This window comes from Chiloscyllium punctatum, chromosome 10 (assembly GCF_047496795.1).
Source record: "Chiloscyllium punctatum isolate Juve2018m chromosome 10, sChiPun1.3, whole genome shotgun sequence".
In the NCBI taxonomy this organism is placed as follows: domain Eukaryota; kingdom Metazoa; phylum Chordata; class Chondrichthyes; order Orectolobiformes; family Hemiscylliidae; genus Chiloscyllium; species Chiloscyllium punctatum.
Window position 1 is genome coordinate 60,885,594 of NC_092748.1, and position 24,669 is coordinate 60,910,262.

Consider the following 24,669-nt stretch of genomic DNA (forward strand, 5'->3'; position numbering starts at 1 on the left):
TCTTTCAGTTACTAGTTGGCATAAAAGAGGGTAAAAAAAACTCAAAAATCAATTGTTAGGTTAGAAAAAGCAGAAAGATTTGAAATTGCCTTTGCAACAGCATTTTCTGACAATGATAATTCTCAAAAAGTATTTAGCAAACTAGCACTTGATTTAATTGTCTGCATATAAAGGGCAGAGCTAACCACAATTAAACAAAGTTAAAAATTACACAACACCAGGTTATAGTCCAACAGGTTTAATTGGAAGCACTAGCTTTCGGAGCACTGCTCCTTCATCAGGTGGTTGTGGAGGACACAATTGTAAGACACAGAATTTATACCAAAGGTTTACATTGTGATGTAACTGAAATTATACATTGAAAAGTACTGATTGTTTGTTAAGTCTCTCATCTGTTAGAATAACTTCTTTCATATGCCAATCACAAAACTCTTTTTAAAAGTTACATTCTCAGGCTAACTGTAACAATTGGTGTCAGGCCAGATAAGATGTTGGTGTTAGCCCAGTGTTCTATTGTCTGTGCCATAATGTTTAGACTGATTCTAATCTAAAAAATGAGTTAACAGAGTCTTACATAGATTCATGCAGTTTTTGAGCAAAGTACAATGTAACTCTACAAGTACAAATTCACCCCACAAACGTATATGAGCATGTGGGTTTGTGTGTGGGTGTCTGTGAGAGTGAGTGTATATGTGAGTATGAGAGTGTAAAGGGGTCTGAGTCTGTGAGGGTGCATGTGAGAGTTTAGAAATGTGTGTCTCTGCAGGAGAGTGTGTGTGTGTGTGCGTGCGCGCTCATGTGTAGTGCAATGGCAGTCCCGGTTGAGGCCCTCCCTATGGGTACCGAACTTAGCTGTCAGCCTCTGCTCGGCCACTTTTCGCTGCTGCCTGTCCCGAAATCTGCCTTGGAAGATGGTCACCCAAAGGTCCGAGGTCGAATGTCCTGTACCGCTGAAGTGTTCCCCAACTGGGAGGGAACATACCTGTTTGTTGATTGTTGTGCGGTTCCCATTCATCCGTTGTCATAGCCTTTGCTCGGTTTCCCCAATTTACCATGCCTCAGGGCATCCTTGCCTGCAGCGTTTAAGAACGACAACGTTAGCTGAGTCACATGAGTACCTGCTACGTACATGGTGGGAGGTGTCCCCACGCGTAATGGTGGTATCCATGTCCACACTCTGACATGTCTTGCAGTGCCAGGGTTGGACTATAACCTGGTGTTGTGTGATTTTTAACTTTGTACACCCCAGTCCAACACCGGCATCTCCAAATCACAAGTAAACAGTTTCTGACAGCGAGCTTCACTGGCATCAACCTCGTAATTTCCCATATAGACCTTTCAAATGGATTTTGGATACTCGACTGTAATTGAATATGGCAGTGCATTCTCCTGTAATAAACATTGGTGGGTTGTTAAGCTATAACAATTCCTATTTGCTGCTACAGTTATTCTCTTATAACAGGAATGATAGCAACACATCTTGATGCTAGAGAGGATGCACTCAGGCATGTAGCACCTTTGAGAGCTATTTGAAATATCTTGTGAATATGTAAAAAAAAATACAGAATAACAAAATCAAATATTTCAAACAAAATTTTAATCGCATCTTTCAGGTTCACTGTAGTATTTAAAGTAAAATTAGATTTTGAAAAAAGGAAAAAAATATGCTTATACATTCAAAGAACAAAAATAAATTAACAGCATACAGTAGTGAAACTTTTCCACCTGGAGCAACACCATTTAAAAAAGATGCAAAAATAACTATCTTAAATCTTATCTTAAATAGTTTACAGATGGCTTTAGGTATTTGCATTGCACCCAAACACGATGCATTGCAATTCTTTTTTTGCGGTTAACTTGAAGTCGTCGATCCATTAAGTTTTGAACTTCCTTCAATCCAGCCGAAATGAATATATTTGAAATTTCTTCTGTTGGAGAAGAAACAAACTTATTAAAATTTATTACATTTTGAAGTTGCATAAAGTTAGCCTGGTTAAAGTAAGTACTTGGTGCCTATAATTATGCTTTAAATTCTAAATTAAATTATAACCTTAAACTAGATAAGCAATTAGTGCGAGTAAGAACTGTGTCTGTCTGTGTGTGTAAGAGTGCCTGTGTGTGTGTGTCTGTGTGTATATAGTGCAATGGTAGTCACCTGTAGTGTGACTTGAACCCAAGGTCCCGGTTGAGGCCCTCCCTATGGGTAAGGAACTTAGCTATCAGCCTCTGCTTCGCCACTTTTCGCTGCTGCCTGTCCCGAAGTCCGCCTTGGAGGATGGTCACCCGAAGGGCCGAGGTCGAATGTCCTGGACCACTGAAGTGTTCCCCAACTGGGAGGGAACCCTCCTGTTTGTTGATTGCTGTGCTGTGACCATACATCCATTGCCGTAGCCTCTGCTCAGTTTCCCCAATATAATATGCCTCAGGGCATCCTTCCCTGCAACTTATAAGATAGACAACGCTGGCTGAGTCACATGAGTACCTGCCACATACATGGTGGGAGGCGTCCCCACCTGTAATGGTGGCATCTGTGTCCACACTCTAACACGTCTTGCAGCACCTACCATGACAGGGTTGTATTGAGTTGTCCTAAAAGCCGGGCAGCTTGCTACGAACAATGATCTGTTTGAGTTTGGTGGTTGTTTAAAGGCAAGCAGTGGAGGTGTGGGGAAGACCTTGGTGAGGTGCTCATCCTCATTGATAATGTGTTGCAGGTCACGAAGAACATGGCATAGTTTTTCAGCTCGTGGGATGTACTGGACAATGAAGGGTACCCTGTCGGTTGCAGCACGTGTCTATCTCCTGAGAAGGTCATTACGGTTCCTTGCTGTGGCACATTGGAACTGGCGGTCGATGAGTTGAGCATCGTGCCCCATTCTTGTCAGGGCATCCCTGAGTACTTCCAGATGCCCGTCACATTCCTCCTCATCTGAACAGATCTGGTGTACGCGTAGGGCTTGTCCATTGGGGATGGCTGTTTTAACATGTTTTGGGTGGAAGCTGGAGAAATATAGCATTGGGAGGTTGTCTGTGAGTTTGCGGTAGTGTGGTGCTGAGGTGTCCATCCTTGTTGGAGATGCATGTGTCCAAGAATGAGACAGATAATCGAGAGTAGTCCATGGTGAGTTTCATGAAACTTGTTGATATCACTGTGTAGTTTTATCAGTGACTCCTCGCCATGGGTCCAGAGGAAGAAAATGTTGTCAATGTACCTGGTGTATAATGTTAGTTGGAGGTCCTGCATAGAGAAGAAGTCTTGTTCGAACTTGTGCATGAAGATGTTGGCATATTGGGGTGCAAAGTTGTTCCCCATAGCTGTTCCGTGTGTCTGGATGAAGAACTGGTTGTCAAAGGTGAAGACGTTGTGATCGAGGATGAAGTGGATGAGTTGTAGCACAGTGCTCGAAGATTGGCAGTTGTTGGTGTTGAGTACTGAGGCTGTTACCACAATGCCGTCATTGTGGGGGATGCTGGTATAGAGTGCTGAAACATCCATTGTGATGAGGAATGTTCCCAGTTCGACTGGTCCGTGGGTATTGTATCTGTAAGAAATCCGTAGTGTCACGACAGAAGCTGGGGATCCCCTGCACAATAGGTTTCAAAATGCCTTTAACATAGCCGGAGAGATTCTTACACAGGGTCCCGTTGCTTGATACGATGGGACGTCCCAGTGTGTTGGCTTTGTGTACCTTTGGAAGGCAGTAGAAGTCGCCTACATAAGTAGTACGTGGGATGAGGGCGCGTAGGAAATGCTGAAGGACTGGATCCAAAGTCCTGGTCAATGTGTTTAATTCACGGGTGTATTCTTTGCTCGGATCAGCTGGTAGTTTTTTGAAGGAGTAACAAAGAGGATTAATGAGGGCAGAGCAGTGGACATGATCTATATGGATTTCAGTAAGGTGTTCGGCAAGATTCCCCATTGTAGACCTGTTAGCAAGATTCGATCACATAGAATACAGAGAAAACTAGCGATATATACCTTTCCCTGCCCATTGCTACTGTAAACATAACAGAATCGTGGTCACTATCACCAAAGTGTTCACATATCTCCAAATCTAACACCTGGCTGGATTCATTCCCCAGTACCAAATCCAATATGGCGTTCCCCCCTGTTGGCCTGTCTACATACTGTGTAAGAAAACCCTCCTGGACACATTGAAGAAAAACTGACCCATCTAAACTACTTAAACTATAGCATTCCCAGTCAATGTTGGGGATGTTAAAGGTCCCCATAACAACTTTGACAAAGGGTCAGTTAGACTCGAAACATTAGCTCTTTTCTCTCCTTACAGATGGTGCCAGACCTGCTGAGATTTTCCAGCATTTTCTCTTTTGGCTCCATAACAACTACCCTGTTACGTTCGCTCCTATAGAGAATCATCTTTGCCATCCTTTTCTCTGCATCCCTGGAACAATTTGGAGGCCTACAGAAAACTCCCAACAGGGTGACCTCTCCTTTCCTGTTTCAAAGCTCAGCCCAAACTACCTCAGTGGATGAGTCATCGCATGTTTTCTCAGCTGCTGTAAGACTACCTTTGATTAACAATGCCACCCCTGCACCCCGACACCCCCACACCCCATCTTCTCGGTTCTTATTGAAACATCTATATCCCAGAATCTGCAACAACTATTCCTGTCCCTCCTCTAGCCATGTCTCTGAAGTGGTCACAACATTGAAATCCCAGATACCAACCCATGCTGCAAGTTCACCCACTTTATTTCGAATGCTCTTTGCATTGAAGTACACACTTTCAAACCAACATCCTGACTGCCAGTGCCCTCGCGTGACCTTTTAAACCTATCCCTGACCTCACTACCCCCAACCTCCTGTACATTGGAACTACAATTCAGGTTCCCATCCCCCTGCTGCATTAGTCTAAACCCCCTGAAGAGCATTAGCAAATTTCCCACCCTCTTGTTCAGATGAAAACCATCCTGTCTTTAGAGAACCCACCTTCCCCAGAAAGAGCTCCAATTATCCAAGAATCCAAAATCCTCCCTGCTGCACTACCCCTACAGCCACGTGTTCAGCTCTGCTCTCTCCCTGTTCCTTGCTTCACTAGCGCGTGGCATGGGCAACAAACCAGAGATAACAACTGTTTGTTCTCAGTCTAAGCTTCCACCCTAGCTCCCTTTTAATGCTGGGTTTATTATGTCTTAAATGAAAAATGAGGAGTCAAGGCAGAAAAGCGTAGGGAGTGAATTTCACAGTTTAGAGCTTTCGCGGCAGCTAAAGGCAGAGCCACCAACAATGAAGTGGCTAAAATCAGGGATGCTCAAGAAGCCAGAACAGAGGGAGGACTAATTTTGAAAATTGGAAATGAAGATGATTAAAGAGGGAGAGTGATAGTTCATGGAGAAACTTGAAAATAAAGATAAAAGACAGATAACATTTGGAAAACTGTTTTACACAATGGTTAGTTCAAATTTTAAATGCACTGTCCGATAAGGTGGTGAGTACAGATTCAATTATAATCTTCAAAAGGAGATAAGTAAAATGCAATGTGGAAAGAACAGGACAGTCGAATGAATTGAAAGAGTCAGGGTAGGTATAAACTGGAAGGCCCTCTTCTGTATTGTAGTATTCTATGACTCAACGTTGGTATGAAAATATATTTTGCTGATTCATGTAATACCAGCAATATGATGAGTGGTTAATTACCACTGTTAGAGGAGTTTATCCACTAATATTGACAAGAGTGATTTCTCTTGAACGGTGTTCAAATGAATTCGCAGTATCTACATATTAAATTCTTGCCAAGCTCAGGATCCAGTGTTATTTCAATGAAGTTGCAGTTAAACCATTACCTTTGATTTGCAACTCAAGATAGTCTGTTTCAAGCCAATTTTGACATGAATGTCATTCTTCCATCTTCACTGGAAGAATTTAACATTTCAGCCACAGATTAGCAGACAGTAGACAGGGGGCTTATACTACCCACTGAGAGCTTTTAAAACACCCTTTGCTCGTGTTAACATTTTCCACAGAAGATTTATTTGGGCTTATTATGAAAAGTATAAGTAAAAATTTAATGAAAACACTAAATTATTTATGCCCTTGCCATGTATTTGTTCTGAAGAGCTCTTCACTTGGGGAATATATGTTGTATGTCTCTCAATAAAGCATACTGTTTCAACTTCACTAAAATTCATACCTTTTGTAAAGAAGTAAACACAAGTACCATCTCCCCGAACATAGAAGTTCCCAAATAAGCAACGACCTAATAACAAAATTTAAATATTTAGATTCTTGAAATTAAACTGAAATAATCTTGAGTAGCTTTTGCACATACATTCATATTTCTTCAGCAAAATATTTCTGATGAAGTAACATTTATCACTCAGTGCCCTGTTGTGGCCAAAGATTCCTACTGGGTGAAACAAAGCTGAGATGGTATGACATAAATGCAAGGATTCCTTACAATACAATTTAAAATTAGGATATTAAATTATGATACAATCACAAGTGCACTAATTGCTACACACAAACCATGCAAAGCAGGGTTTTGATCTTAATTTGTGAAAAAATGTGTGATCTCAGACCACACTTCTACAATTCACTTTACACTCGTAGGGTAGGAAGTAAATAAAAACCTGCAAGAACTCTGGAGTCTACTGTTACCCAGTGACTTTTGCCAGGGGTGATGTGTGTCATTTCTTGAATTGGACTGAGCTCAACAATGATACTCCTAAACTGAAATTAATCATATACACCCAATGCTCAAACTCTTGTAGGAAAGACAGTTATTATGATAGAGCCCCTGTTTAATGGGAAATTGTGCAGCAACCAGCCCAGTGGTTTGACCAGAATTATTTAGAAAGTTACAAACATCTTGTACAATATTATTCCCAAGCAGTAGTTCTGCAGCCAGCTCTCCCATTCATCTAGGCTGTAGATAAGTATAGCTTCAACTGTGCGGCCAGTTAGACCAACCAGAAAAGCCAATACATTTATTTGTGCTGGGGCAGCCAAGGAAATTTCTGGGAGAAGTACCAGTGTACCCATATCACATGGCAAAACAAATACCAGCCATGAAATCTTTGTTTAGGAACTGCTGATTGTGTATTCTTTTCTCACTCAATAATTATGGCAAATACTAAATGTGGAACTCTTGTGGAAAACAAAACAGAAGAGGGGACATGCAGATTTTTACTATTGTTCATTGTTGTGATGCCATAAATCAGTTTAATTGATGAAATTTAACTGGCAAAGCAGGGGTAGTTCAAATATGGATTTCGCACATTGTGAGAAGATTTCGGATTGCTGAATTACCTCCAGTGAAAGACTGGAAGTCAGTAGGGATACAACAGTGTTTTTTTTTGTAGAAAGAAGAATAGGTATCAGGTCATGTAAAAAGAGAAAATAATTATTGAAAATAAGTGCCACATCCAAAATTTTGCACAGAAATCTTAAGACAAAGTATAAACCTTGCCAAAACACAAATTCAATTTGCTATGTCTGCACAACGACAGCAACAATTTCAATGGCTTCACCTGCTACCTCAACCTGAAAAGCAAGACAAATTCCTGATAGCTTCAGAGCGCATGAAAATAGTCTTTAAGTCAGTGTAAGCAAGCATGAGTGCAAGAGACAGTTTTTCATTCGTCGTGTTAAATTCTGACTTTTGAAAAGCATTTCAAAGAAAAAAAGAATCATTTTGGCAACGTCTGTAAATGGTTTAGGGAGAAGTGACAGAAGGTGGTCAGACAATAACATTAATTAAAAGGAGTAATTTGCTGTCTTTCAAAGAGAAAGACGGAAAATGCAGGCATTAGAAGAATAGGCTTCATTATCTAACAAAATATATACAAATGGCCATGAAATAGGAGCAAAGTTTTGAAACCTTGGATCGACATAAATTTAATGTTCTATGTCAGCTGGAAAAGATATCCATTTCCAAAAGGTACAATCATACGATCTCTCACTGTAGAATGAAACAGCGTGCATCACAACTGACAGCTGAAGTATGATTTAATCAAATCCAGAATTTGCTTTTTCAATACAATTGCAGATATTACTTTAATAATTTTTGAACATGTCAGGAAATTGTTCTGAATTTTGCAATTGGGGCATCTGGTAGGAAAGACTTCTCAGTGCAATCTGCACCCTTGGGAGAACACTAGTGGTATAACTAGGCCAGCAGAAATACAACCACTGAAATAACAGGTGGAACTTTCAATGCAGACGTCTATTTCAAAATTACTTATCTTTGTTATGCCTAGCAACAAGTTTTAGCTAATGGTGACATACTACTTTATGCAGCAGCAAATCTTGATGACAACCTGCTGAGGTATTGTTTTCCAAAGAGCTTTTATATTATTGCAAAATAGGCAGTTATAATTTGAAAGTTGCATTTTTTTTTAAAAAAAGGTCCTTAGTTTATTTACATACCATATAATCAAATTTTGAAAGTCTGTTGTTTATTGGGTATTTAACTGGCTAATAGGAATTTGGTTGTTTAATGTTTTGTTAAGAGTATTGGACTGGGACAACACAAACATCCTAGGATAAGCCAAACAAAGACACACAAGAATTCCTAGGAGCATGGCATTCTAACCGGAACTCTATCAACAAACACATCGAGTTAGACCCTCATCTACCACCCCTGAGAAAAGGAACAGGAAGTGACTTCACCATAGGAAATAACATTACCAATGCAAATAAAACCAAACGGATAATTTTCAGCATTGCTTCGCCTCAGGCCCACTGAAGATGTTACCTAGTAGGGTAACGAATGTCTGGAAATGAACCTTCCAGCTCAACAAGCAAACCTACATCCAAAACCTCAACATGAACTACAAATCTTCTCAAAACCTGCTATTGGATATGGCATTTATTTACAGTTCATTATTACAGTGCTCCAAAAGGACTGGAAGGATTTAGTTAGGACACCAGAGACAAAAGTCCTTCAATGCTTAAAGAATAAGTAGCTGTAACGGCAGGATTACATGAATGTATGACCCAGGTAAGATGATTAACTTGTCTCATTTGCACATACCTTTGTGGTCATTGTTAAATGTAAAGATCTATAGTTGCATGTAAGTTCTCATTTATTCACTAAATTTTGGAATCTGAATGATCTTGCTGAAACTAACCCCAGAAAGAAATTATTTTGTTACAATAACTTTATCAATGACTTATTTTTTAAATCATGAGTAGTAAATAAAATTTTAGAACTATTTTAATGAATATTTTTTGAGTTCTTGCCGCTTGAATTTCAGTTAGCCCCAAGAACAAACCCTTTATTACGTGATGACAAATGGTGACCATCTTTTCAATCACTAAATATTCTAGATTGCATCCCAAAATTCAGGGACCACCATATAGGAATTGCAGCAATGCTGGAGTCACCACCAAAAAAAGGAAGAGAAGAAAATGAAGATAGAAATTCACACAAAATGATAACCTAATTGCAAACATCTAAAATGATTGACCTACAGAATTTTCATACAAATTTTAAATAAAAATTTAAGAAATTACCTTTCTTTAATCTTAGTTGAGTCATATCATATCTGCCATAATCCCGAAATAATATCATCCCTCCAGGTTTAAGCAATTTGCTTAGTCGATTTACAACATTCTGCATTCTGAAGGCATGAAAATAAATTTCAGTTAAATGTGCATAAATTAAATGATTGATATTTTAACTGCAATTAAAAATGTATTTAAAACATGATAACTATTTGGTACAAAAAATGATTTGGTATCAAACTATTGCACATAGTTAATTTTGAAGGATGAGATTCCTTGAATTATTTTGAAAAACTTGCAAGAATGTTTTTAATTTACAGTGAAATTGCTAGAAATCAGACTCTGTAGTTAGCTTCTGCACCTTTTTGAAGATTTGCATGTTGTAAGCATTGGCTGGAAATGGGAACTTTGTTTCTCCCTTCTTAGATGTTTGCTGAACCTACTGTATATTCACAGCACTGTTTTTAAAAAACAGTCTACTTTTCAAACTGACATTAATTCTGTATGCCATGTTGAATATTTAACAAAAATCAGGAAAACAATACAACAAAGTCACCCCTAGAAATATGAAAACACACATATTTCTTAAAGAAACTTTAAAAACAGCAACCAGAAATTAATGAAAATAAATATGAAAATGTAATACAAGTTAACGAAGTGCGTATGCAGAAGTTATGCAACCCCCCAAAAAATGGACTTTTGAAAATAGTTATATTTCAATTGTTTACTCACAATTAAACTAGGTTATACTGGTCTTTATCAAGTATAAATTTATCCTTTGTCCTACTTTTATGTCATTTATCTGCCGGTTCAACAATCCATGAAATGAAGTAGAAAAATAACTGGGAAAGATTAATGCAAAGTGTTCAATGAGCAAAGAGGCCAATGCAGGCAAGTCAAGCTCAGTCGCTCAGTCTCAAACCTTTGATTCATAGTGATATCAAAATTTATCAAAGTTATCACATCTACCAAAGTTTAAGCAGATCTAGCATGGCATTTTCATAGAAAAGGAAAGGAAGTTTGTGGATTGCAACAATGTGGTTTTGTACTTTTAGATCATAACAGAAAGATACCAAGATTGGAAAGAATTGGGATCTAGTGGAATGAATAAAAGTCAGGATCATTTGTGGTATCGATAGATCGGGGGCATCTGGTGTTTGAGGATGAGGTAAAAGGAGAACTAAGGATATAAGCCTTCATGAATTCTAGGAAACCACACAAGTTTTGCAATAATCTGTTCCTCAGATTGATCTGGTCAGCCAGCTTTAGTTAAACAAAATCTTTTAGACAAACAAAATCCTAAGTGTGTTTATGCTGTAGTTGCCAATGTTACATCAGTAATATCAACATAAATACATGCAAGACTTTTAAGCAGTTAAAATTACAGCTCCAGATATTTCCTATTTGTATTAATGTAAAACATGCAGATTGATAATTCATCTAGGAAGTTGTTAATGTTTTGGCTCAAATTTCTTCTACCAACAGCAGCAAATCATGTTGGGTATTCATTAACAACATTTAGAAAGTAGAAATGAACTCAGAAATAAATGTTGAAAACAATTAATAGACATATGGGAATTATATACTATTATTTTGCATGCAATCTGACTGTAAGGAGTTCCTCAAAAATCTTGCTCATAACTTCATTTGAATACTCGACACAATTTACAATCTTCTGGTTATCTTCAGGAATCCAAGTTAGCTGCAGAATATCTTTTAATTAAAGCCATATAATCTGCTTTTGAATTATGTTCTTCTTTAGTGTCAACAGATGTCATACCATTCTCTCTTATGTTGCAATTTTGCATTGTAATAAGTGAGATTTTGTCTTGAAGGCAAAATTGTTTTTATATAGAATCCTGTAATAGACTAATTAGTACGGCAGTGGTTCATTGTTTCCTTGAATTTTGCGAAGTTGGCTGCAGAAGACGCATCTTTAAAATTATTTCCAGCTCTTAAAAAGGTTTAAACATGGAAATTTTGACTTTTTGCAGTTCAATAAGCACTTTTTTACATGAAATGATATGCAAGATATCTTCTACATTTTCCACATGGAAGCAAAAGTTAAGATAATGAAAACTCACCAATGAAGAAAACAGGCATAGAATATATAACCATCATTGTGAATACAGTCTCTGCTATGTGACACACAGTGTAGTGAGAAGTGCAAAAGAAAATGCATGGTGTGAAGCCCAAATGTGGTGATGTTTGCCAAGGACAGCTGTCCTACGATGATCATGTAGAAAAATTATTTTTTGTTAGATAGTTTATAATGTTGTTATAATACTAGATTCAACATTTTCCAACAATAAAGCAACAGCCAGTAATTAATTTCAACAATACTGTTTTGATGGTTACATACAATTCCCAACATCACACCATTGAGAGAGGACTCATTGTGATATCTAAAGCTTCATTCCCTCCACCTTCCTTTGCACAATCAGGGCATATACCTAAGGTATACAATAGGGAATTTCTTACTCGCACATGAAAAAAAATTCACCTCAGGATAGTAATTCAAAACATCTGGTGGACTGAGTTCCCATCTCAGTGACTTAAAACAGGGAGGGAACAGAAAAAGCTAATAAAGGAACTGTGCCTCACTCTCTCAGAATCAGAGGTGATGCGTGTACTTGCAACAGCAGCCTGAAGCTGTACATATATTAGAAGTTGTGTATAGTTTTACTTCAGAAGCTTAGCTGCAGGTTAACTAATTTCCAAAGTAGTAATAGATTGCACCATGATTTTTTTTTGAACTGAGTACAGGAACAATGAATGTTTTCCTTATGAGAATTACATCCCCTTCATTCATGTTTTTATGTGCATGAACAAGTTAAGTGGTTTGAAAAAGTTAAATATTCTGAACATGAAATTATTACAAGTTATGGACAAAATGATGGGAAGGAAAAGACCAGCTAGACCATCAAGCCTGCCCCATATCCACATCATGATTAGACACCCTCTATCTGCAGTGAATCTAATAATCTCCCGAGTAAGCCAGAAACCCAATTTCAATTGGGGGAAAAAAAATCTGCAAAATTCCTCTCTGACTCAATAATTGAAACTAGTTCATATTGACCATAGTTTTATCACTTGGCATTTCATCAACTTTTTGTCAGGTTTGCTCTCCATCCCAAATAGATATTGACTTAGCTGTCGCTTAAACTAACAGGCACAGTGGCTCACCGGTTAGCACATTCGCCCTGTCTCTTCCTGGGTTTCCTCCGGGTGCTCCAGTTTCCTCTCACAATCCAAAGATGCGCAGGTGAATTAGCCGTGCTAAATTGCCCATAGTGTTAGGTGCATTAGTCAGGGTAAATATAGGGTAAGGGAATGGGTCTGGGTGGGTTATTCTTCGGAGGGTTGGTGTGGACTTGTTGGGCCGAAGGGCCTGTTTCCATACTGTAGGGAATCAAATCTAATCTAAAGTATGGAGAGTCAGCAACCTAGACCATAGGGTTATCACAACCTTAAAATGAACCCAGCTATGTCCTTGTGTAATTTTGTATGTATGACCACAGGCATTCCCCAGTCTATTAAAATAAAATAATCTCTCAGAAGAATTACAATCAAATATTTATCTATTTGATGCAGCTCTATCAAATCACCGAGTCCAGTCATTTTTTATGTGAATAGATACAGCTTTATAAAGCATTGAGCGTAATTAGGGGAACTGGGAATCATTCTTGTAGACCTGTTCAACAATTGAGCGCTAAATCAATAAGAGGGAAAATCCTATTTGACCTCATTCTCACCATTTCATCTCGAGCAGATGTGTCCATCCATGACAGGATTAGGAGGAGTGACCACTGTACAATCCTTTGGAGGATGAAGTCTATCTGACAATGTGAAACAATGCGCAGGTATGTCCTGTGCACAAAAAGCAGGGCAAATTCAACCTTGCTTTTAAAAGAAAATTACACCCTACTCTCCATCACTGCAACGTGATCGAACGTATTATTAACAATATTATCACCTGGCACTTGTTCAAAGATGTTTTATATGGATTCCACCAGCGTCACTCAGTACCTGAACTCATTACAGCATGGACAAAAGAACCAAAGAGGTGAGGTGAGAGTGACTGCATTGACATCAAGACAGTACTTGAATACGACCCTCCATTGTCTGGATGAATGAAGCTTCCATAACACCTAGGAATCTCGAGATGAGGCAGGACAAACTATCCCACTTGACTGACATCCCTTCCAGCACATTCACCAGTAATGAACAGAGGCAGCAGTGTGGACAATGTATAAGACGTAGTGCGCTAATTCACTCTTCCAATCACACCTTCCAAACCCCTAACATGTATTAGCTACAAGGAATAAGGGCAGCATAAATATGGGAACACCAAAATCCTGTTCAAGCCACACACCATCTTGACTTTGAAACATATTACCATTCCTTCAATGTGACCTGGTCAAGATTCTGGAACTTCCTTCTGAGTAGCACCGTAGGTACCCTTACATCTCAAGGACTGCTCAGTTCAAAAAAGCAGCTCACCACCACCTTCTTCGGACAATATGGACAGACAATAAATGCTAGCCTAGCCAGCAAGACCTACATCCTATCAATAAATTAAAAAAAAGAAACTCAGCAGATCTGGCAGTTTCTGTGCAGAGTGATATAGAATTAATGTTTTGAGCTCAATATATTCTTTGCAACTAAAAGTGGTGGAAATGTGAATTCATGGAATGTTTTCTGAACAGTTTCTTTCAGCAGCACTTTTAAAAGCCAAAGAACAGGCTATACTAGGTCTGGCAATGTGCAATGAGACAAGATAAATTTATGACATAATAGTGAAGGCACCCCTAGGTAGTAATTATTATGAAATGATCGAATTGCACATTCAGTTTGACAGCAAGAAGAATCGATCTCGGATTATTTTAAAAAAATGATTTAAGAGCAATCTGGTGAAGTTTCGTGAAGTGACCTGGGAAATTAGGTTAAGGGATAGCTCAGTAAAGCTGCAGGGACAGACACCTAAAGAGATACAGTAGACCCCCAGCCGCAGGGGATATGTTCCAAGACCTACAGCGGAAGCCTGAAACTGCAGATAGGAGCGAATCCATTCATGTAAATGGGCAATTTACCTTCCTGGCAGCCCCTTGCTCCCCAAATATTCACTGTAATATGTTCGGGCTGTGGTAAACTGCAGCTACTGTAACAGTAGAAACCAACTCCACGGATACAGCCGTCACCCTGTATTTCTGAATACCCAGTACAATACATTCCATCGAGTAAGAAGGATTCTAACAAACGGAGACATCATCCGTGGCTAACTGAGGAGTTAAAGCTCGTACAAACTGAGGGAGAAAACGTATTTCCATAAAGCTGAGTGGGATGTCCGAAGATAGGCCAGGACATATAACTCAACACAGAATAATTAGAATATTTATAAGGACAAAGAAATCAGAGGACAAGAGAAAGCTATAAGGAAATATAAAAACAGAAAGTAAGAGTTTGTAACAGAAAAAGAATAAATCAAATGAGTGCTGGTTTTCTAATGCGTATCTGGGAAATTAACAATGGAAAGTAAAGACTTGACAGATGAATTGAACACATTTTTGCATCTGTACTGACTGTACAGGATACAAGTGAACTCTCAAAAGTAATTGCAAATAGGACTGAGGAACTTAAAATATTGCAATCACCAGCAAAATGTAATAAGAAAATTATTCAAACTAAAAGCTGACAGACCCCAAGAACTAATGGATATCACTTCAGGGTCTGAAAAGAATTGATTGATTGCAGTAGATGCATTGGCTTTAATTTTCTTTTAAAATCCCCAAGATTCTGGAAAGGTACTGTCAATGTGGAAAACAGTGAATACAATTTCTCCGTTCAAGAAATGAGGGAGACAAAAACTACAAACCAGTGGGCTTATCATTAGGAAATTGCTGAAAAGCTATTTTAAAGGATCTTATAGTAGAGCACATAGAAGATCTCAATATAATCAGATATACTCAATATGGTTTGTGAAAAGGAAATCACCTTTGATCAATCCTCTGGAGTTCTTTGAGGAAGTAACAACCAACATCGAAAAAGGGGAACCTGTGGATTTGCTGTAATTTGATTTTCAGGAGCTATTTGACAAGATGTCACATCAAAGGTTATTAAGCAAAATGAAAACTCATGGCATGGTGAAAACATCAACATAGATAAGCCATCAGGAAACAAAGAATAGGCATAAATGGTTCACTCCCACGTTGACAATTGGATTAACAAGAGGGATCAGGACTGAAGTCTCAACTATTTAGAATATATCTCAATGACTTAGAAGAACTGATTGTATGGTAGCTAAATCTGCTGAGAACACAAAGATAGGTAAATTGTGAAGAAAAGACGAGCAATCCCTGAAGAGATAGATAGGGTGAATGAATGTGAGCTGGTTCATTTTGGCAGGAACAATAGAAAAAAGTACAATCTTGTTTAAACAGAGAGAGTTTGCAGCAGTCAGAGGTAAAGAAGGATCTGAATGTTCTTGTACACAAATCACAAAGTTATTATGCAGGTGCAAAGGTAAATGGAATCTTATTCATTTAAATGAACTATAAAAATAGGGTGCTTTGCTAAAGTTCTAAAGAGCAATTTTGATACCACATCTGGAGCACAATTTGCAACCACGCTCTCCTTACGTTAAAAATGATATAAATTAATTTGAAACAGTTCAGAAGAAGGCTCACTTGACTGGCTCCATTCTGAAGGAGAGTCACTGGACCCGAAACGTTAACTCTTTCTCTCCTCAGATGCTGCCGGATGTGCTGAAATTTTCCAGTAATTTCTGTTTTTAATTGATACCTAGGATACAGGTGCTCATACAGTGGTGAGACATTGAACAGGGCCTGTATCCATTGAAGTTTAGGGCTTAATGAAACTTGCAAGAGCCTGAAGAGAAAAAAACAAGAACTTTAGATGCTGAAAATCCAAACATAAACAGAAATTGCTCGAGAAACTCAGTAGGAGTGGCAGCATCAGTAGAGAGAAAGCAGTTGCTCACAACGTAGCCCCCTGTATATTAAAGTGATGGAGCACAGACTGGGTGACCAGTTTGCATAATGTAAAAATTATCCCGAGCTTTTAGTTGCTTACCACTTCAATACACTGCCGTGCACTCTGGCAACATTTTTGTCACGGGCTTGCTGCAGCGTCCAACAAGGCTCAGGGCAAGCTGGAAAATCATCATCCAGCTTGGGAACCCTGCATCTTTCAAGACTCAATATAGAGTCCAATAATTCTAGGGCCTTCTTCTCACACCTCCTTCCATGTACATTTGAAGCTGTAACACTATATGGGCTGTTTTCAGCATGGATAACCCATTTTCATCAACTTATAGTCCCCACTGTAAGCTTTGCTCCTTTTCTGGCTTACTATGACCCTCCGTTTTTCTGTATGTTGCCCTCTCCCCCGATTTGGGCTCCATCTCCATCTAGCCAGTAACTCCTCCCCTCCCACACCGTCATTAGCATAATTACCACCTTTTTCTAGCTAGCAATTCTGAAGATGTATCACTGGACTCAACATATTAACTCTGCTTTCTCTCTGCTGCCAGGCCTGCTGAATTTCTTCTGCAATTTCTGTTTAAGTTCCTGAAGAGACTTGACAGGTTGGATGCTGAATGAATATTTCCTATCGGGGGGAGATTAGGACTAGGGACAGAGTTTGAAAATATGGGGTCGCCAACAGAAATGAAGCGATTTATTTTTCTCTCAGAGGGTCATAAGACTTTGGAACACTCTTAGCCAGACAGCAGTGGAGGCAAGATAAGTGAATAGGCAACGGTACATCAATATTAACTAACAGAGAAGTCAAAGATTATTTCTTGTCGGTTGGGATATGGAGTTTAGTCCCCAAACAGAAGTTATTTAGTGGAATAAAAAGTTCAAGGGGCCAAACAGTCTACTTCTACTAGGTTCATAGTCCATGTTATGAGGCAACCAAAACAGAACACAGGTGTAGTTAAAAAGAATCAGAATTTCCTGGTTAATGCTTTATATCCTAAATTTTAGAATAGTGGTATTTTTCTCTTGGCTTCTACAGTAACTAGAGATCAGCAGTGCAGGGAGAAAGTGCTGCCAATCTTTAATTTAATGGGCAACATTACCTGTGCACTTCAAACATCAACTTTGTTTTGAATACACTGCCGTGAAAGTTCACATTTAAAATTTTTTGAGGACTTATGAAAGTTTGAGAAAAAAATGGATCTATTTCAAGTTTGCGGAAATACCTTGATTTTATTTTCAAAAGAAGATCAATGAAAAAACAACTTGTAATTCTTTTCTCAGAACACGTGGCCTCAGCTATTTGCTTGTATGTACTTCTTACAACTAACATGCCAAGGTTTTACAGCTATCATACATGAGAAGTGTTTTTCTTAACGATAACTTGGTTGCCAGTTGAGGAAAAGGCTACTCTGCTCATCTCTCTCCTATTTCTGAAACACTCTTCTTGTGCATTCCAATGTGAAACCAGATTGCTCAGATGAAGTAAATCCAGAAAACGTCTCAAGACTACTTCCTCAGCAAGCAGCATATGCCAAGACCCCAGAAGAAAGTGCACATGTCAAACCGTATCATTTCTCTTCCTTTGAGAACTAAGTATTATTGGCCAAAAGTGTTTTTTACTCTGAATCTTTTCAGAGATATATCAGCTTTTTCCCATAGTGTGGGTATGGTTTGGGTTATTTAGAGGGGGCAAACATTCATTTTTGCATATTACAAACTGTTAACCTGTTTTGCATTTTCGTTGAATAAGTTTTGTTTGTTTATAATACATCGATAAGTTTGTGTTCATTAAAGAAAGCTGGTTTAAGGATCTTTTATTTCAAGTCTAATATACAGAAAACATATGATTGGCCATATTTGGAACCAGGTAAAGCAATCAATTTATATTGGAATGCATGGATTGGTTGGACTAGTAAAAATAACAAAGAACATTACAGAGCAGGAACAAGCCCTTCAGCCCTCCAAGCCTGTGCTAATCCATATCCTCTGTCTAAATCTAAAAAGACATGCACTCTTCCCATTGTGCTAAATGGGGAGCCAGAGGCAGACTGTTCTGCAAGCAAGAGCTCACAATGCACCCATTCTCATAAACAACGCAAGAAATATTATCCGGAGACACATACAAAGAATGGCTTAGACAGTGATGACAAAGAAACTCTGAGGTGATGCATAAAGCATAGATCACAAAGGGGCAAGATGGAAAAGGAAGAAAGAAACTACTTCAGAGGAAAACATTTTCTGCTTAATTCACATTCTATGATGTGAAGGCTAGAGCAGCTCCACTGCTACTATCTATTACTTTACATGAAACATGAAAAAAGGCAAAGCAATAGACTTAACATAATATGCAAAGAACATTAAAAGCTTTCATATAGCCACTTAAACTCGAAATCTTTCATCATATAATAGTTTCATCGTGGAATTTCTTAACAGGCAGCAAGAATACCAGAAAGGAACAGTAAATATATTCCCAAAAAACAAATTGATCAGTATCACGAGGCATAATTCAAAAGCCAGATTCTTTTGTCAATATCATCTCACTGATAGACTTAACTGTCACAATTTACTTCATTTTTGAGATCAAAACATCTGCATAGTAATATAAAACTTGTATTAAATAAAAACACAGACATTATAAGAAAGAGATTTGCTATTGTGACTCAATTATTTGTGACATTTTTCAAACACCCATAATTTGACTTTATAAAACTGCTAAGCTGTTAAAAAAAAACACATCACAATTTGTTTCATTTATTGTCGTTACTCTTTTCTCTTCCTCCCGCCACCACAATCAGTATTATTTATGTTCGACTACAAAATTCAACATATGTATATTCATTGTGTTTTTTTTAATAAACCATGGTCAACATGCACATTAACATGTTAAGTCCTTTGAATGAGTACCATCAAAATCTCAGTATCTTTTTAAAATGGTTCTTTTACAACAACATATCTTAAGTTGAAATATGAAAACCAAAACATCATATTTATTGAATTTTTAGCTGCTAAATGCGACAGGAGGAAACAGTCAGTAAACAGTCGTGCATTAAACGCAGAAACTGAAAGTAAATTGTAAAACTGTAATTTGGTTGCAGACATATATTTATAGACCTGAAGGAGCTTGTGGCAGATAAAGACTGTTCAACTATGGCAGAAAATTTTCAGGGTGTGATAACAATTTGATGCTGGCCAGCCAGCAACACCCACGTTCCATGAATAAATAAAATAAAAGCTTCTTTAAATTTTTCTTCTGCTTGTTCAAAGCATGAATAAAAGCTCTAAAAACAATAGATAATAGCAATCTTTTAATAAAAAGAGGCATGTCTGTTTCTGGGATCCAACCGTGGTACAGAAAAATCACAGATGAATTTGAAATTCAATTATGCCTTTAGATTGATACCATGCTCAAAAGCACGAAAAATGAATTCAGTGTAAATTTAATGTCAAGAATGACATTTAGATTAGATTGATTACTAACATTTTCAATTTTAAAAGCCATTTCTTAGCAGCTTTAATTGACCTTTGTGATCTCATTGATTTTGTCATATTGATAAAGTATTATTTATTATACTTCTGTATTTGATTTCTAGTTATGGAAAAAAGATAAATACAGGACTTTGACTGTGGATGGCCATATTGTAAAAGCCGTAGATTTCCTCAAGATTCTACAGCAGTGCAGATGAATAGTACTCAGATTTATTCTGCTAAAATGGTTTTGGTCATTTATCGTTTCATTTTAAATCTACTAAAATACTGTCCAATACCAAGGCTTTGTTCTCATTCTGGCTTTTGTCCAAGTCACATAATCATTATTTCAACTGCTGTCACATGTCATCCTATACAGCATACACAAAAAAACAGTACCTTTGTACATTTGCTGGATCTTTTTTTTTAAAAAAGGTATCTTCAGGAGTTCAGTTTCAGGTTGCAAATAAATGTACCAATGCATAATAGCTTACAAATTATTTTTTAAAACTATTTATTCAAAACATTTTTCCTAAGTCTTCTCTGCTTTTTGAAGCAATAATTGATGTGAAATGAAATTCTATGTTTCAGCCTAATTTTGAATGAAATAAACTCAGATGATCAATGAGCTGAAGATCTTTGTCGTGGCCCTTCATCTTTACCTACCTCTTTGGGTGAATAGAAGAAAGCACAAATACAAGAAGAATGATATCAATACTTCCATCTGGAAACGGGTAAGTGGCGCCTGCTTCATTGCACAGATCGTGAACAAAGGCATAACATCGGGTTGGATTGTATGAGGGGTGAGACTACAGAGCAATGAGACAAACAAAGGAATATGGCTAAAACAGCTAATTATTCAGATATAAATATTTGTAATTTATCAAACTGGTATTTCTTATGATAGTGCAATTAGAATCCAGAGAAACATACATAAGGCACAATTTTTTTAATATTGTCTGTTCCAAACATACAAATTAACTTAATCTGTTTTACATTTGCCAATTTTCTTTTACTAAAAATACAAATAGTGATTTACTTAACTTAAAAAAATCTGTAACCATGATCATAACATTCCAGTGTAGAATTACAGTATATTTGACTAACTACAATTGTTATTGAAAGTGAAAGCAAGGTGATTTATAAAATTATACAAAAAAAACCTAAAATCAGATTTGTACCTTCACCAGCTCTACTGCACACTCTGAGAAGTCACAGCAATAAAGGAATGGTCTGGGATCACTGCAGTGAACAGAGAGAAAAATATTAAATCTTTTCATTTCCTTCACTATCATTCCACAGTTTTCATCTATATGCTAAACAATTCTTTTTTAACAATGCAACATGTAATCATTAAACCAACGAAAATTAGAGGGAAAATGCCATAGGCATTTTTCAAGGTACAAATTCCAAATCGCTATGAAGTTAATATGATGAAAGTTTAAATCTACAATTCCCTAAAGATTGCAAGTTGGTGTCATGGAAGAAATGTCAGTCTGGCTCCTTTACAGTACCTTGGCATGCAGCAACTAAGGTAAAGGTCTGAGAAACAGGATATCCACCTGTCCTCTGATTAGGATAATGATCGTTATTCCAAAGAAAATAGTAGGAAGGGATGAAGGGCTTAAAAGCAATTTATGGATTAGTTGATCAGAGACAAGAACAATAATCTGATGGAGCAGCAGCAGTATCTCTGCGATAGGCAAATTACTAACTTATTCACCCAGACAGCTCTACTAACCTTTTATTTAAATTCTCTGGTGTTGTGTTTGCAATGTATGTGCGCTAACTGACTCCACTAACTCATATTCGAAGGCATGATTTCACAACAAAATAGAGTTCCAAAATTTAACTATCTTATTAAAATTAGCTTTTCCCAACTATGGCTTCTTGCTGCACATGGAACATACTTCAAAATAACTGAAATGCAAAAAATTGTGATATCACTCTTGTTGTACTATTAAATATTTAATAAAATACACCTCCTGGGTTCTTAAAGGTTATACGCCTTGTGTGATTCGAGACAAACCTTTTTATCCCTCAGCCATAAATATTTACCAGGAAAATGTGCATATAATAAACACATAATACTCTTACAGCCTTTACAAAAACTCAGTGCTGTAAACAAAAATGTCAGAAATTTTATACTGAGGTCACATGTCATATAGCAAAGGAAATGAAATAAGTGCAATCCAATTGTTAAGGCAAACACAATCCAGGACAGGTTTTTACCAAGCAGGTACCAAAAAAAATCCTGAAACAGATGAAGAGGGAGATGGCATAGGGCAGGGTGACACGAGGCACATGGACACACAAGATGGCCACTGAGCCATTAGTTGGCCAACTTGACACGTAAAATGGCATGGATTAGAGTGGTGCTGGAAAAGCACAGGTCAGGCAGCATTCGAGGAGCAGGAAAATCAACGTTTCGGATAAACGCCCTTCATCAGATGGCCGTCGGATCACAACATGGAGAGAAACAGCAGAGCAGATACAGACACTGCCCGAGGTCACCAGAATGCGAGCACAATGCACTTGATTAGTTTAAGGCAGGTGGGGGAGAGAATACACGAGTAACGAATACTGCCTGCCGAAATGTCTGGGTCCAGCCACCACCTCTTACAGAAATGCTAAGAACTTGATAGAGACTCAGTACGAAATGTTAACGGCCAGGGCTGCAGTAATTGCCCTTCTCAGAAAGGGTGATTAGTGCCCATTACTAGCGCCTATTCCGTGCAGATATCGAAACTGACATTGTTTACACTGGAACTGACAATGACTGCATGGAAATTTACAAAGGCTGCGCTGGGACTGACAAAGACTGTATCGAAACTATCAGTGATTCTGTAACGATTACTACAAACAAACCATGTTACAAAGACAATAATCTCATTATTGACGTATTGTATCATAATATGTATGAAAATTTCTCAACATGTGCTCCAGGTCAAGAGAAGACTCGCAGCTGACTTCTGTGCTGTTGGTGTATTTCTCTCTCTGGAGCTCCGGTATTTTTTTATGCAATAAACTCTGTCAATGAATCCCGACTCTGACTCCAAGACTGGTGATTTTCCCCACACCACAGGTATGAAGGTTATAATTTCAAAGTTGAAATACAAGTTCACACATAGTGCATTAAAAACAACAGAAACAATGCGGGGATTCCTGTAAGTCTGTGAGTGATGTGGTCTAAGGTGAGTCTAAATTGGGTAACCAGTGCAGTGAGGCCCATATTAGCATCAGTTGCAAATGGTGCCACCTTTTATGCTTTTTTGCAAGTAGTGTCCCAAAATTCTTGCTTGACAGGAGCAAGATGCCAATTAATGGAGATTAGTGCTTGTTCAATACCATGTTAACAGCACAGCTCACCTCATTTAATATTCAGCCTCCTGTCTTACCAAATGCACCGATCAAGCTAAACATCATGAAAACCCAACAAGGAAACCAGAGCCAGTATCTGGAGATTCAACTCACTGATTGATCTGAATGACCGAAAGACTGGTAGGTGTAGGGAATGCTGAATGACTAAAGAAATTGAAGGTTTGGTTAAGAAAAAGAAGGAAGCATATGTCAGGTATAGACAAGATAGATCGAGTGAATCCTTAGAAGAGTATAAAGGCAGTAGGAGTATACATAAGAGTGGATCAGGAGGGCAAAAAGGGGACATGAGATAGCCTTGGCAAATAGAGTAAAGGAGAATACAAAGGATTTTTACAAACACATTAAGGACAAAAGGGTAAGTAGGGAGAGAATAAGGCCCCTCAAAGATGGGGCAGATACTAAATTTTGCATCAGGATTTACTATTTACCATTTTGCATCAGGATTTACTGTGGAAAAGGACATGGAAGATACTGAATGTAGGGAAATAGATGGTGACATCTTGAAAAATGTCCATATTACAGAGGAGGAAGTGCTGGATGTCTTGAAATGCATAAAAGATTATAAATCCCCAGGATCTGATCAGATTTCCCTGGAACTTTGTGGGAAGCTAGGGAAGTGATTGCCGGGCGTCTTACTGAAATATTTCTATCATCGATATTCACAGGTGAGGTGCCAGAATACTAGAGGTTGACTAACATGGTGCCACTGTTTAAGAAAGGTGGCAAGGACAAGCCAGGGAACCATAGACCAGCGAGCCCGATGTCAGTGGTGGGCAAGTTGTTGGAGGGAATCCTGAGGGACAGGATGGACATATACTTGGAAAGGCAAGGACTGATTAGGGATAGTCAACTTGGCTTTGTGTGTGGGAAATCAAGTCTCTCACACTTGATTTGTTTTGAAGAAGGAACTAAGAGGACTTGAGTGCAGAGCAGTGGATGCGATCTATATGGACTTCAGCAAGACGTTTGACAAAGGTCCCCATAGGACACTGGTTAGCAAGGTTAGATCTCATGGAATACAGGGAGAACTAGCCATTTGGATACAGAACTGGCTCAAATGTAGAAGAGAGAAGGTGGTGGTGGAGGGTTGTTTTTCAGACTGGAGGCCTGTGACCAGTGGAGTGCCACAAGGATCGGTGCTAGGCCCTCTACTTTTCATCATTTATATAAATAATTTGGATACGAGCATAAGAGGTATAGTTAGTAGATGACATCAAAATTGGAGGTGTAGTGGATAGCGAAGAGGGTTACCTCAGATGACAGCAGGATCTTGACCAGATGGGCCAGTGGGCTGAGAAGTAATGGGCTGAGCAGATGGAGTTTAATTCAGATAAATGCAAGGTGCTG

General features: G+C 38.2%; 1 protein-coding gene across 8 annotated transcripts in view; it reads right to left on the reverse strand.

The window, feature by feature from the left end:
• Positions 1 to 1,580: 1,580 nt before the first annotated feature.
• Positions 1,581 to 24,669, reverse strand: part of mettl8 (methyltransferase 8, methylcytidine) — a 43,124-nt gene continuing 20,035 nt past the window's right edge. For 4 of the 8 annotated variants that reach the window (XM_072579324.1, XM_072579323.1, XM_072579325.1 and 1 more), the window contains 5 exons: positions 21,123 to 21,183; positions 20,608 to 20,750; positions 9,482 to 9,588; positions 6,156 to 6,221; positions 1,955 to 3,820 (listed from right to left, as the gene is read on the reverse strand). In XM_072579324.1, coding sequence (XP_072435425.1) covers positions 3,456 to 3,820; positions 6,156 to 6,221; positions 9,482 to 9,588; positions 20,608 to 20,750; positions 21,123 to 21,183 — 742 coding nt within the window. In that variant the 3' untranslated portion in view covers positions 1,955 to 3,455. Of the gene's footprint in view, positions 1,929 to 1,954; positions 3,928 to 6,155; positions 6,222 to 9,481; positions 9,589 to 20,607; positions 20,751 to 21,122; positions 21,184 to 24,669 lie in introns of those variants that run through there. The other 4 variants (XR_011961691.1, XM_072579328.1, XM_072579329.1 and 1 more) reach the window with 4 other exon arrangements.